Here is a 15,443-nt window from a genome sequence, read left to right as displayed (position 1 = left end):
TTCAAAATGATTCAAAAGTTTGGATATTTTATATTATTTATACGTTTTTTCGCAAATATAGCAGATGCACAAGCATCACTTTGTGCCGTGCGGTGAGCTTGCAGATCTGCTTTTTTTTAAACGGCCCAGTACGCATACAACATGGATAAAGTGGCTAAAATGATTGTGATGCTACATTAACTCCTTTAGCTGGGGACCCCAGCCCCATCCCCAAGGACCCCTGGGGGTCCCCGGGACCACACTTTGACAACCAATGGCATGGAGCAAATCCAAGCCCTGCTCTGGTCTCAACTCTCAACCTGCTATTTTATCCTGTCACATTCCTCAGTAAACCTACTAATAAAGCTCGTACATCGCTGGCCAACAGCACATGGTGGGACAACAATCTGTCAAATGAAAAAATAAGACAACGGCCTCCCTCGAGGGGTCTTTGGCCGTGCTATTTTGCGAGTCTCTCCATATCTCTCTCTCTCTCTCTCTCTCTTTATCTCTCTCTGTGGCCTCAGTTCAATTCAAACGGCCTTCATTTGCATGGGAAACTATGTTTACGTCGTCAAAGTGTGAAATACAATCTTAAGAAAAGTATGTGGAGTTAAAGACATAGGGCCGCTGGTATAGAACAGTGTGCAAACGAAAGCTGTGTGTCACAGCTTTACTTTGCAATCAAATATCGTACCTGTCGTTCAAGTTACTGGAAACCTCATATGTCCCAAAACTGTTTACTTTTCAGGATTATATGCAAAAATTGTAAACAAGTAGCGGATCTACAAGCTCTGCACCGCATTTCAAACGTGCAGATCCTGCTACTTTTGATGCTTTGAAGCTGTAGTCAAGTGTGATCAAGTAGGGCATTAATTTACGAAAAAACACAAAGTTAGAATGTGTGGAGATAAGAGGTTTCTGAGTGACACACAGCAACGCTACACTAGGTAGGTAGAACACTCCTCGCTTCTCTCTCTCTCTCTCTCTCTCTCACTCTCTCGACAAGGATTCTTGTCGACTTTTCGTGAAGAGTTATGGGCCTCGCTTGGCATGGTCCTCCAGCTCTTGCCCGGGCCCTGGCCCTCTCTCTCTCTCCCTCCGTTTATCCCCCCACAAACTATTTTTAAACGTCTGGAATTTGATCAAAACATTAGCTTTTCTTTTGCTCGAGTCCTTTTAAAGCCCAGAGCGCTTGCTCTTGTTTTCTGTTCCACATGGCTAGAGATGAGAATGGTTCGGAAAGGAGTGGGAGGAGGAGGAGGAGATTTTGGGAAACGGGGTATAAAAAAAGAGATGATTGGGGGGGGGGGGGGGGGGGGGGTCTCTGGTGTGTGTGTGTGGGGGGGGGGGGGGAGGAGGGGTTGCTTTGAATACCTTTGGTGATTCCTCACCGTTTGTTTCTGCCGAATATATCTGGTCCTCCCTCCCCCGATCCAGTCACGGTCCGCTGGTCCAAAAATAGCCGATCTGCAAGCCCAAAATGACAGGTAGTTTTCGGCGCCCCCCCCCCCTCCCCCAAATGAAGTAGCCCTATAAATCAAGGCTTTTTCATTTTACATCATCACATTCCTGCCTGCTACGTCCACGTGGCTTCCTTTATTGGGTGGTAAAGAGCCGAAACAGGCCCGAAAAGTCAAAGAGAATGAGAGCGCAGGAATGCTAAAACAGAGAGTCATAAATAGAATGGAACACAATAACACTGTAAAATACAAACGGTTGCCAATGTTCGGGCTGCAGCTTTGCTTTAAAACAACTAAAAGCAACCTTCTGCATGCTTTCACCTCTTTGTATTTTCCCAGGAGTTGCCAGGCAACAAAGCATAGGCCCCAACAGTCTTGATTACAGTACAGCGCAGAGTGGACACATACGATAACAGAGCTTAAGTGCCCGGTGGAGCAGATATGCAAGAAGTCAGGCTGATTGGGTGAAGTGGAGACGCAATACTTCCACCTGGCAAGTTATTCGGGAAGAGATTGGGCCGTTCAAGGCAAGGGAAGGGGGTTTGTTTTAGCCCAGGTTGTAGCGGGGTTCTCAACTTTTTCACCTCGATCATTCCCAGTTTGATATGGTTGCAGTTAGGCACAAATGCACGCATGCATGCATGCATGCATGGTCCTTGACATGAAGAAGTTTAAGAACCACTGCCTTTAAGTCAGCTTAAGATGTAAAAAGAACAGAGTTGCAGGAGCAGACCTGTGTTGTTTTCCGGGTTTGAGTTTGTTCCAGATAACGTGGGAGTCATTGTTTAAAAGGCTTTTTGGTTCTGGGTCTAGCTACGTTAATTATTCCTGCCGTTTTGAACATACTGACTCATGTCACATGTCATTATTGTTTTGAGCAAAAGACAAATTGGGTTATCACAACCCAGCATGAGCTAATGTGAGTTTGTCGGTGTGTTTTTTTTATTTTGTGGGGGGAAGGGCACAGTAGGTGGTTTGGAACACGTTCAAATGCGTCCAGTGGAGAGTAACTATGTTTCGGTGTGATTCTACAGTTACTCCCCAAGGCACATGGGTTCTTTAATATGATTCTACAGTTACTCCCCAAGGCACATGGGTTCTTTAATATTTCTCTGCTGTCGGGAAGAAATCGCCTAACTCCAAAATGTTCATTTTTCAGAAAATGAAAAATATGCATTTATCAGGAAATGAAGAAAACCTTATATTTTTAAAACAAAGCAATACTGTCTCGTCAAAGTTGGCGTTGTGACTTTATATATTGTCAATGACTTGCATGAGAGCAGGGGAGAGGTGGTGGAGAGTTGTTTTAGCAGACATTTTGAGGGTCCAATGGAGTTAAGTCTTCCCCCTTCTCCGCTCCCTCCATTCGCTCCCGGTCGCTGCATGCACAGAATATAAAACTCTGATGCTGGCAATCAAAGCAACCAAAGTTATTGCTCCCCCTGTCCCCCATATCTTGCAAGTATGATCGAACCCTACAAACCCTCCCGCGCATTCAGATCAGCCAACACAGGGAAGCTGGAAGTACCTTCACTAAAAATGCCGGGACAATGCTCCACACGTCCAAAACTCTTCTCCCTTCTGGCTCCAAAACTTTGGAATGCACTTCCCATTACAATCAGTACTGCAGCCTCACTCCCAATCTTCCGCCGTAGTCTGAAAACCCACCTTTTCAGACTCCATCATGGTCCGTAGCACTTGCCCTAGCCCCTTAGTTAGCACTTTATGTAGACTTAGATAGAATTAGATTTTATACAGACTTATAGCATGTTACGTAGACGGCACTATAAATTGCATTTTATGTAGTCATAGCACTTTATAGTATATATGTATAGTATAGTATAGTATAGTATACTGTATATGTATAGTTTTTCAATAAATATATATTCCACTGTTACGTTCTTAGCTTATGCATGTTTCATGATAACTACTTTTTATGTATGTGATGTATTGCCATGCTTTTTGTTCCTACTTCATGTAAATCACTCTGGATTAAGAGCGTCTGCTAAAGTTTTGTCCGAAGCGCTTTTTAATACTTTGGTTCAATACTTTTTTGAACACACAGACGTTAAGGGTGTTCAATAGCACTGATTTATGAGTAAAACTAATAATACAATTATTCGTTTTATTCTCCCGACAGCAACGATTTATAAATGGATGCTTTTACTCTGGGGCTGACAAATTGTGTGTGTGTGTGTGTGCGTGTGTGTGTGTGCGGGCGTGCGCGTCGCGCTTGGCTGTTTGTTATGCATGCTCCAACCTTGTGTTCACTCCGACTGACTCACTGCTGATTTGGACATCACACATTTAGAACTGGCTGGCGGTTTAGAAGATTTGTGTTGGCAAATCGCTCTATTGAGGCCGATTCAAAAAACAAAAAAAACATGTGTGTTTCTATGTCAGTGGTGCTCAACCTTTTTCACGTCAAGGACCCCCCGAATTATCTGTATTTGGCTGCGACCCCCATCTGAAAATATGTAGTACCCAGAAGCAAAGATTTGAGCTAAAAACGTTGGCTCTGAATTTCTGAAAGAATATATAGGCTATTCAAAGATTTGCGCCACACTTTCACTATTTTTCAATAGCTTAAAACACCAAAGGGGTTCCCGTCCTGAATGGGTTTAGGTAATATTTGACTATAATATTTTTTATTGTATTATAGTTTGTTGATGACTTTTGTCACAATTTTATTTTAGGCATTAACCCCAGGAGGGTCCAGGGGGGAAATTTGGGCACCCCCACTGGATTATTGGATTAACCTACATGGGCGCGATGAAGCTGTTTTACTCGTCCTAAGATGTTGGTTTTTTTATATTATTTTCTGGGTGAGTGAGTGTGCCCACTAGGGTGTGAAGAGATCGGCTTTCAGACTGTCTGTGGCGACGCATGCATGCACATATTCTGTCTCTGTCTCTCGCACGCTCACGCACGCGTGCGGCGCAATAGTAGTGGAGAATGCTGCCTCAGAGGAAATGACTTGCACACAGGGACTCGCTTCATGACAGTGAAATGATCCTCCAGCCCTCGGGCTGGGTGGATCATTTCCTGTATTGCTGCTGAGCTCATGGGGAGATCCGTGTGTTGCGCGTGTCCGTCACGAGTGTGTGTGTGACTGTGTGTGTGTGTGTGTGTGTGGGCGTGCGTGCGTGCGTGCGCTTTTTCTTCCCTTAAATAGTAGTTTTGTGTGAGGTCAGTCCTTTAATGGGGAAAGCGAAGATGTCTGAGATGATGAAACCGCTTGAGAGAGAGAGAGAGAGAGGGTTCTCAAACCAACAGTGGAACGATGCTTCTCAAACTTTTTGTCAAGGACCCCCAAATTGAATTCGGCCCACGGACCCGCATCTGAAAATATTTTTGTGCCAAGGACCTCTCCAGAAGAGAAGATTTATGTTTTTTTCCAAACATAAAATAAATAAATCAATAGCAGATACATCTGCAATTATTTTAAGGATCGTGATGCTATTTTTACTACTTTTGGCTGGGTACCCCCAGGAACAACTTGAGATAGTAAGATAATCATGAGTTGAACGAAAGCGAGACGGAGAGAGAGGGAGATAAATGAGAGAGAGGGCAGGAGGGGGGATAAATGCAGGAAATGACAGACTCAAGACCATGCCAGCCTACCAGCCTACCAACCAACAAAACCGACTGACCAGAATAGACAATAGATAGTCGGGGAAACGGAAGAAAAGAAAATGGGAGCAAGACGAGCGGATTAAAGGGTGTTAAAAAAACAAATTGACACAATTGGAGGCGGGCCGGGGCGAGGGGTTACTTGTTGTTGTAGTGTTTGGGTTGGCTGCTGTGTTTTAAACACACCGAGCACTGCGGCTTGACCGATGAGGAATGCACATGTTGATATATTACTTCCTCGTTTGGTCTGCATGTGCTGCTGCTGCTGCTGTTGCTGTGCCACAACCCTTCTGCGAGTCGCAGGTCCCACGTTAGCCTTTTTTTGAGGGGCTATATTCAGCTATAGTTTATGTAGATTCTTGTCCTAACACAAACCTTAAATACCAGTGACAATCTTGTTTTTTTCTTTGCAACTGAATGGTTGGAAAAATGGAAATTAAGAGTTTATATAGTACATGCATAAACTTTCCCTTAATGATCTAGTTTCAGTATTTATTTATGATGTATTTTCTCTTATTATTAAGGTTATTGTAGCGGTGTGGTGGGGAGGGGGGCGGGGCAGGGGTCGCGAGACATGGCCAAGGCATTTCCGGGGGGTCCCTCAGCCCAAAACGTTGAGAACGCCTGGACTAGAGCACAATATGTCCCCCGCCACTTTGTCCCCCTGGACTAGAGGACAATATGTCCCCCGCCACCTTGTCCCCCTGGACTAGAGCACAATATGTCCCACGCCACCTTGTCCCCCTGGACTAGAGGACAATATGTCCCCCGCCACCTTGTCCCCCTGGACTAGAGGACAATATGGCCACCCTGTCCCCCTGGACTAGAGCACAATATGTCCACCGCCACCTTGTCCCCCTGGACTAGAGGACAATATGGCCACCGCCACCCTGTCCCCCTGGACTAGATGACAATATGTCCCCCGCCACCTTGTCCCCCTGGACTAGAGGACAATATGTCCCCCGCCACCTTGTCCCCCTGGACTAGAGGACAATATGTCCACCGCCACCTTGTCCCCCTGGACTAGAGGACAATATGTCCCCCGCCACCTTGTCCCCCTGGACTAGAGGACAATATGGCCACCGCCACCTTGTCCCCCTGGACTAGAGGACAATATGGCCACCGCCACCTTGTCCCCCGTGTAAAATGAATACATTTGTCAAATCTCTCAAATAAAGTGAATGCCCGCATCTGCTGATCTTTATTATGCTTGACAGCAACCCTGTACTGTCTTGTGAGTGTAAAAGACCTGAGTTTGGGGTTCGTTACCAGCCCCGGGGCAACGTATCCTACCGCTACCTTTTGCAATTTGTACTTTTGAATCCTTGTATTGCAAAGCGTTGCTATCGGTCAGACAGCAACCAGACAGCTCCATACACCGCTTTAACGGTTTGTGTGTTTTTCCTCTGCCCTACACCTGGTTATACGACAGCGTTGAACGCAAAAGCATCAAAAGTAGCAGACGTTTTGATCCTGTAGTTCTGCTACTTTTGACATATGAGGTTTCCCCACCCGACAGACGATATTTCTTCCTCGTTGTGTGACATTAATGTCCTGCAATGTGAACTTTGCTCAAGTTGATATTGTGGGGGGGGGGGGGGGGGGGGGAGTTATGGTAGTTTACTTTACAATGAGGCTCACGATGACAATGCAACACTGTAAACACTTCGCTTCTGTGATTTACGATCCACAAGTATTTACAATCACACGAAGATTTGATGCTTGTTATACTGCATTACGTAACATTATATAATATCATCAGATCCACTATGGCATTTAACGCTGCAGTTGCCAAAGGGGTTTGACTCGCCTCTCCTTCTGTCAAATGCATGGATTCAAGTTCCCTGTCGCCGCCACCGGTTTGATTTCTGCCACATGGAAGCATGTCGCACACGGAAAATAGACAATCTTCAAGTCCACTGAGCTAGTAAGAAGTAGGTTGGGAGTGGCTTATTGTCGGTATCGACCAGTAACACGCAGGAGTCTATCCCCGTTACAATGTACTAGACCCCTGGGAGATGGATTGCTGAGGTGGAGCGCCACACCTACCATCAGCTCCCAGTACTTCCCGCACAACTTGCTGCACCAAGCCGTGCTACTCATTCACCCGGGATCGAACCCATGAACTTGTGGTCCAAAGGCGAGAGCTCTACTGACTGAGCTACCGTATTCTTTTTTTTTAAAGATTACAGACATGAAGTGGCCGGTGGCGATATTAAGTGGTCAATTTAAACTAACAATAGACTACATGTGCAGAACCACATAATTGTGAAATCACGTAGGCCTATATTCTGGATATTTCATAAGAGCACAGGTTAAAGCAATCAAAAATGTTTCAGTTGTGGGATTTAATTTGGCTTTATTCCATAAATAGCACACTACCAAAGATCGCTGTCTAGTCCGATTATATAATGTCATAACGTCGCTGTCGGGCGGAAGCCTTGTATGTCCAAAACGGTTTCTTCCGATGAAGTTATTGGTTCAATTTTTATAAAACCCACAGACTCACCATCACCATTTCACTAAAGATGTTTTTAAATAGCCGGTCTATTAGCTCACAGCATGCCGCCATCACGCAATGCGGCGCATTTGTGAGCTTGCAAATTTGCGATTTCTCCTACTTTGGTGTGACACACTAGTATGACAAATTAGGGCATACGCAATAGTTTAAATATGGACACACGATAAGCAGCTGTGCAATAAATTATCTGTGGCTTTAGTTTGACTGATGCTTCCCTTTTTTAATAAATATACTATTGTATTGTATAACCGTGTTGGCAACACAGTGCAGAAAAAAACAACATACTACTACTGAGTGTAAACGGGGAGTAATGTTACAGGGATTCAAAATATAATGTTTTTCCAAAATAGTAAAAAAGGCAAAGTAGTTTAGTGAAAAGGGGTAAGGCAGTGACGAAAATAGAACCATGAGGGTCCCACTGAACTTGAACTGTCTGGTATATGCCTGCTCAATGTATATTATGCTCTAATTATTAATTAAATATACCGTAAATTGTTGAGGCAGAAACCTCATATTTGTTTAGTTTTTTTCTTTTTTTTTGTAAATGAACGCCCTCCTTGATCATACTAACTACATCATCACACAGAAGCATCAACAGTAGCAGATCCACAAGCAACACGTTTTGAGCTTGTAATGTTCCATTGAAGATGTAATGGTGGTCGAAGTGTCTGAAGTGTTAAGTAAAGTCCACTCGTTGACCCACCCCCAGCTCCGGTCCCAACCAATAACATTAATTTCCGGTTCCATTTCTGTCCGCCCTGTCGGCGGATATACTGTAGAATCTTTTATTTTCATCTTAATTCATTTACAGTCTGTAGAGTCTATATGGGCATAACGCTGCTCTTTCCCTTCCTAGCTGTGCCCTGGCGGGTATAGCTCCCGCAGAGCGTCAGTATGCTTGCCACTAGTTCCACTAGTTGATGAATTGAATACATAGGCCCACAATGGAAACAAATGCCCCCAGGTCTTCTTTTTGTCATCCTTTTAGACTTCATGTCTGACTGTAGTACCTGTGCTGTTTACATTTATATGAATAATACAATATTCAATCAACCAAAAAGATGTGTGGCTGACGGCGCAGTGCCTCGTCCTTCTCTCTGTGACCCGTGGGAGGCCTCCGTAGAGGCCCGGCACGTTTCTCTGATGTGGTCTCACTGGTCTGCCCATGTGACATCAAGTGCCATTCGTAGCATTCTTGTGTCGACGCCATCCAGGGCCCTTTTCTGCCCTACTGTGAGAGTCCATGTCTCTGGCCGCCGTTCAGCAGAGTCAGCACTGTAGCCTCCTTGAGGCCATCTCCCGTGTCAGATATTGTGTCAATTTTGTATGCTATGTTGATGAATTGAATACATAGGCCCACAATGGAAACAAGTCCCCCCATGACTTATTTTTTAGATGTTTGTGGCTTTCGCCTTTATTTTATATTTTTTATGGAGAGACAGACAGTAGGCCGACAGGAAATGTGGGAGAGAGATGGTGGGAAGACATGCAGTAAAGGCCGTCGGGATCGAGAGTCGAACCCGCGGCACACTGCCAGACTGGATTACCAGCCAAGGTGCCTGGACCGATGACTAATACACTATTCAATCAACCAAAAAGATTTGTCCACACTCCCAAAAAAACACTCCTTGCACTTGCTTTTGAAACATCACAAAAGTCAGTGTTTAGTTAATTATTTTTCATTGAGGTTTGTCAGAAAAAACCTGCCCTGTGTGAAGATGAGTGATTATTGTTTGCCTCTCCTTTCAGGACTCTATAAATGCCTTGGTGTTGGATCTGGACTACCCTGCACTACGGAAAAACAAAAACATTGAAACCTTTCTAAACCGATGTAAGTAGTAGTGTGCGACTGTGCGAGCGTGCATACGTGTGTGTGTGTGTGTGTGTGACTGTGTGTGTGTGTGTGTGTGTGTGTATATGTCCCTGTCTGACCGGTCGACCTGCAGATGTTCTCGTTTCCATTTCGTCTCTATTTTAATTATATATAACGTAAAGTTTACAGTTACTGTTGAATGTTGTTAGTAAAATCCCCTGTGTTCAACCAAATGGACCCTTATGGAAATGTAGCCAAATTTTACATTAACACTGAGATTGTACACAGCGTACACCAGCTTTTGATCTCGATCCGATCTCGAGATTTGGGGTATTGGAATTTGGCTTTAAGACACACTTGTGTCCTGTGTCTTCTGTGTGTTATGGCCGCCTCAATGCATTTCCAATGGGAGTCACATGGTTTGATGACACAACCTTGTTGCATGGTGGGGGGAGGGCAGACACACAGAAGACACAGGACACAAGTGTGTCTTAATTGCGTGTGTCTTAGGTGTGAGTGAGGCCTAGCGCCCGGACAATTAATATTCTAAGCGCGACCTCGGATTAATGTTTTATTAGGCTATAAATGGTACTTTAGCACATTCTGAGCACAAAAAACACTATTAACCGCTCGCACCGACGATCGGGATGTAGTCTATTTCTACCATGGGAGTGAAAAAGGGAAACAGATATTTTTAAAGCTGGATTAATGCTCTTTAATCAAATCTCGTAATCTTGAGGTTGGCACAGATGGATTAAAAAATAGCATTCACAAGATATCTCGAGGTTGGCAACTAAACCGATTTGGATTAATGGTTGACACCTCTCCTACTGCAGATGAGAAGATCATGGCCCACATCAGAGACCTCCAGATGAAGTCGGAGGACTTTGAGAGAGTCAAGGTCATCGGCCGAGGGGCGTTCGGGGAGGTTCAGCTGGTGAGTACCGTCTCTGTCTGAAAGGTAACCTTCCATTTAACCCATTTTGACCGAGACCGATTCTACAAAATGTCTTCTAAATCATGACAGTTTTCTGAAAAACCTATGTTTCTATGTCAGATTGTCAGTGGTGCTCAACCTTTTTCATGTCAAGGACCCCCATAATTATCTCTATTGGGCCACAGACCCCCATCTCAAAATATGTAGTTCCAGCCAGGGACCCCACATGAAGCAAAGATTTGAGCTGAAAACGTTCTCTCTGAAAGAATATATATTCTTAGATTTGCGCCACATTTTCGGGATTTTTCAAAAATGGCAGATCTATGAGCTTGTAGACCTGTCATTTTTCAATAGCTAAAGTATAACATAATGCTTAAAACACCAACAGGGGTTCCCGCCCAGAATGGGTTAAGGACCATGTGAGACACAGACAGACAGTTATTAGGTTCCCATGTTGCATCGTTCCCATGTAGGCACGTACAAATCTAGTTGACTACAAATCACAGATGTACTTTATGCTGTGAAGTTTACAGTACAGCTTGATAAGCAATGCATAGAGTTGGTTCCTTTTTTTTTATGTGCCTTTCCAACCTTCCACAAAGCCACTGGTTTCCGTTCAGTCCAGTAGAGCAGTGGTCCTAAATATCAGATGTACAAGCTTGTAGATCTGTTGTTTTTGAATAGCCAACATAAAGTGGTTGAAATGATTTTGATACTGTATGATGTATATTTATTACTACCTTTACTAACCGCTCCAACGATCTCTGGGGGTCCTCGGACCCCAACTTGAGAATCAATGCAGTACAGTATGAAAATCACAGCCAAGTAACATGACGTCACGCTGCGGTGATAAGCGACTCAACACTCATGTTTCAGTGGTCACCTTATCACTGGCTAAAACTGGAGTATGAATAGCCCTTTAAAGGGTCCTATTGCGCAACTAGTGTGTGACTAGAAAAAAACGGATATCCTGCCCACTGTCTTCACTCACAGCAAAAAAAAGTATTTTGGTCCAACTGATTAAAATCTAAATAAAAAAAGTCAAATCGGGTTTCTGAAGTGTCCACAGCCCTCCTGATTCACCTCAACTGGATTTGCTTGCCAGTGCCCCCGGCTCTCTCTCTCTCTCTCTCTCTCACACACACACACACACACACACACACACACACACACACACACACACACACACACACACACACACACAGATGAACTGGACTGAGCGCTGATAATGGACATACACGCATTCATGGTGTGGAGAGAGACTTTTCTTTCTTTTAAATAGCTTTTAAAAAATGTAATTATTTTACTAGTACTTTGCTGGGTGTTTTATTGTATTTGTATATTTATGTATTGTCCTGAATGTATGCGTTGACCTGAGCAAACAATTTTCCCTTGTGGATAATAAAGACATCTAATCTAATCTATGAGACACAGACCGAGTGGAGAAAAATAGTACCATGTATTTATTTAGTGAGGACCAAAGTATAAGAAGATAAGTTGAAAATGGGTGAGGTGAGGTCGTCCTTTAGGTCAAAGAAAGTGTACACACACGCTTGATTTCTACTCGAGTCAAATCGTGACTCCTGGTGGCCGTAATGCACGCTTTATTATATCATTTTATCTGACCAAATAAAGCGTGTACCTTTTTTCATAGCGTGTTGTGCTGCTCATTTGTGTCTCAGGTGAGGCATAAAGCCTCTCAGAAGGTCTACGCCATGAAGCTACTGAGCAAGTTCGAGATGATCAAGCGGTCGGACTCTGCCTTCTTCTGGGAGGAGAGAGACATCATGGCCTTCGCCAACAGTCCCTGGGTCGTACAAGTGAGACTCACTCATTCATATGCTTTATCACTGTGCGTGTGCGTGTGTGTGTGTGTGTGTGTGTGTGTGTGTGTGACCGATCGGCTTCAAACTTTGTATACACACTGCTAGTAGGCCACAGAAGTCTTTTCACATCATGTTTTAGCCTTAACATTGTTGTTTTTGCGAATGCAGTGAGCACTTACTATGAGACCTAGCAGATCATGTCTGTCTGTCTGTCTGTGTGTGTGTGTGTGTGTGTGTGTGTGTGTGTGTGTGTGTGTGTGTGTCCCCTTTGTGCCCATATATTTGGCATTTGAGCCGCAGACCACCATTTGATGAGATTTAGCCTCTCAGACCCAAAACTTGATGTGGTACCATAGGAGAGATGTTGATCAAAATAACAACATTCTCTAATTGTGTAGATCTCTGGTCAATTAAGTCATGCAGATGTTTAGCAATAATTTAAGTCCTTGAGAGCGTAAACTGAAACCAAATGGACCTGCAAGGGTCCATTTGGTTTCATTTCACACTCTCCAGAGATAAATTATTAAGGGTACATGTCACAGTTGTCCGGAACCGCCCCAAATAGGCCTCTTCCCGGGTTCTGGACAGGGCCCCCTGCCCAAGGTCCATATCTGGAGCTGGCCTGCTCTGACATCATTCTAACGTCTGCATATACTCCATATTTGGGCATGCCTGACAAAGAACTTGTGACAATACATGGGAAATCAACAAATTGATGTAACTTTATCTTCATGTCGCTGGCTTCCATTTGAGCACGCACGCACGCACACACGCACGCACGCACACCCATGGACGGACTGCAAAACATACCCCATGTCTTCGGCCTGGTGGAGACAAAAGAAGTTAACTGAACTAAATAAAAACTACAAAAAAATAATCGATAAGTAACTGATACTGTCATTGTGTGTTTACAAAACTAACTGAAATTATTGACATAATGCCCTTAGTTTTTGTTTATTTATAAGATTTTTGGGATGATAGGAATTTATTGATTTTGCTGTACCATATGCATAAATAAATGCTGTCCTTTGTTAAGTTTTCATTACACAATTAAAACTACTATTTAAAACTAACTGAATTAGAAAAAGAATGATCCAAAAGAATACTAAAAACTAAACAGAAAAATCCCAAACTATTCTAACCGTGTGTGTGTGTGTGCGTGTGCGCGCAGCTGTGCTGTGCCTTCCAGGACGAGCACTACCTGTACATGGTGATGGAGTACATGCCGGGAGGGGACCTGGTCAACCTGACCAGCACGTACGACGTGCCAGAGAAGTGGGCGCGCTTCTACACAGCGGAGGTGGTGCTGGCCCTGGACGCCATCCACAGCATGGGCTTCATCCACCGCGACGTCAAGCCCGACAACATGCTGCTGGACCGCCACGGGCACCTCAAGCTGGCCGACTTCGGCACCTGCATGAAGATGGACACCGTGAGTTACTGGGCCTTTCATTCCACTTCACGGCCGGGCTACACCGGGCGATTTTGTGTGCGTTTATGAGAATACGCACACACCCGCGCTTTTAGGTCCAGTCCTATTTTAAGTGTGTGTGGGCGTAATAAGCCTGGTGTAGCTCGACCGTTAGCCCAGTGGTTCCCAAACTTTTTCATGTCAAAGACCCCCAAATTGACACTACTTAGCCCGCGGACCCCCATTTGAAACTATATTCCAGGGACCCCCATGAGAGAAGATTTTTTACGGCTCTAGCAGTGATTCTCAAGCCATTTAGTTTCAAGGACCTCCAGTTTGACATGCCTATTAGCATATTAGTAACCACTGCTTTAGGACCTGGAAAGTCACAGTCTGCTAAGAACGACATTTGACGACTAATTATGATATATATAATGCATCCAGAATTGCCAGTCTTATATTTAGCGGTTCTTGGCGTCTCCAAGAACCATTATTCGGCCGAATAGTTTCGGTGGCATATACATTAAGCTCATAGCACGGCATATGAGCTTGCAGATCTGCTATTTTTTTTAAATCGTGAAAACGTGGGCAAAACTTTGAATATATTATTATTTCACAGCAAGAGTCTTTTAACTCATATCTTTGCTCCTGCGCGGGGGGTGGGGTCAGGAACAACATATATTTAGAAGGGTGTCAGCACATAATATAATACAAGCACATTTTTGGGGAATAGTTTGAGAACCACCGACACAGAAACATAAGGTTTTTCAGAAAACTCTCCAGGATTTTGAAGACATTTTGTAAGAATCTGGTACTCAGTCCTAAATGGGATAACCCATTCAGGACGGGAACCCCTTTTGGTGTTTTAAGCATTATGTTATACTTTAGCCATTGAAAAATAGCAGATCTACAAGCTCATAGCGTGGCACCAAGTCTGAGTGCCGCGCTACGAGCTTGTAGATCTGCTATTTTTGCTGCTATTTTTTCTGCTAGTAGTGAAAATGTGAAGCAAATCCTTGAATATTTATTCTTTCCGAGCGTTTTTAATGAGACAGTTTGAGGTTTTTCAGAAAAACTGTCATGATTTAGAAGATGACGTTTTGTAGAATCTTGGTTCTCAGGTCTCAGTGGGTTCAACAACGTGAGGGTCTTGGTGGTTTTATTTTGTCTTGCAGCAAACGGGCATGGTGCACTGTGACACGGCGGTGGGCACGCCCGACTACATCTCCCCCGAGGTGCTGAAGTCCCAGGGCGGAGACGGCTACTACGGCAGAGAGTGTGACTGGTGGTCCGTGGGGGTGTTCATCTTCGAGATGCTCGTCGGTCAGTCCATGTTGTCTTCTTCGTGAATAATCCGTTTGGCCTGTTTAGCCTGTCTGCACGCACGCACGCATGCACGCACGCACACACACAGCTACCTACAGTACAGATGATTGCTCATACTGTAGGATCATTCACACACCCAACTACAATATTTAAACCCACAACACAGGCGCCTGACACTTAAAGGGAAACTTCACCCTTTTTGCAAAACAATATATTAATGACGTTAGAAGATTTAGAATACTTTCCTGGGGGTCTTTATGTGTGTAATCTGTGGTTTTAGATCTTTTAGATTTTAGCAGTGAGCCCAGTGTCTCTGATGTCATGGACACTGGGCTCACTTACTTCCTGGACTACATCTTGTCTCAGTAAGACAGCCCTCCCCCTATCCACAAGGAAGAGCATTGCACCAAAGAATTATAGGAATTGTAGTCCAGGAAGGAAGTGAGGCCAGTGTTGATGATATCAGAGACTCACTGCTAAAATCTAAAATATCTAAAACCACATATTACACACATAAAGACCCCCGGCAAAGTG

General features: G+C 44.2%; 1 protein-coding gene across 3 annotated transcripts in view; it reads left to right on the top strand.

The window, feature by feature from the left end:
* rock2a (rho-associated, coiled-coil containing protein kinase 2a) overlaps nucleotides 1–15,443 on the top strand; it is a 61,605-nt gene that overhangs the window by 15,367 nt on the left and 30,795 nt on the right. For all 3 annotated transcript variants that reach the window (XM_080784137.1, XM_080784138.1, XM_080784136.1), the window contains exons 2-6: nucleotides 9,346–9,427; nucleotides 10,246–10,346; nucleotides 12,029–12,166; nucleotides 13,344–13,604; nucleotides 14,759–14,906. In XM_080784137.1, coding sequence (XP_080640263.1) covers nucleotides 9,346–9,427; nucleotides 10,246–10,346; nucleotides 12,029–12,166; nucleotides 13,344–13,604; nucleotides 14,759–14,906 — 730 coding nt within the window. The remainder of the gene's footprint in view (nucleotides 1–9,345; nucleotides 9,428–10,245; nucleotides 10,347–12,028; nucleotides 12,167–13,343; nucleotides 13,605–14,758; nucleotides 14,907–15,443) is intronic.

This window comes from Protomyctophum bolini, assembly GCF_963924005.1.
Source record: "Protomyctophum bolini genome assembly, chromosome: 15".
In the NCBI taxonomy this organism is placed as follows: Eukaryota; Metazoa; Chordata; class Actinopteri; order Myctophiformes; family Myctophidae; genus Protomyctophum; species Protomyctophum bolini.
Note: the sequence above shows the minus strand (reverse complement) of the source record. Positions and strands in the feature narration are given on the sequence as shown.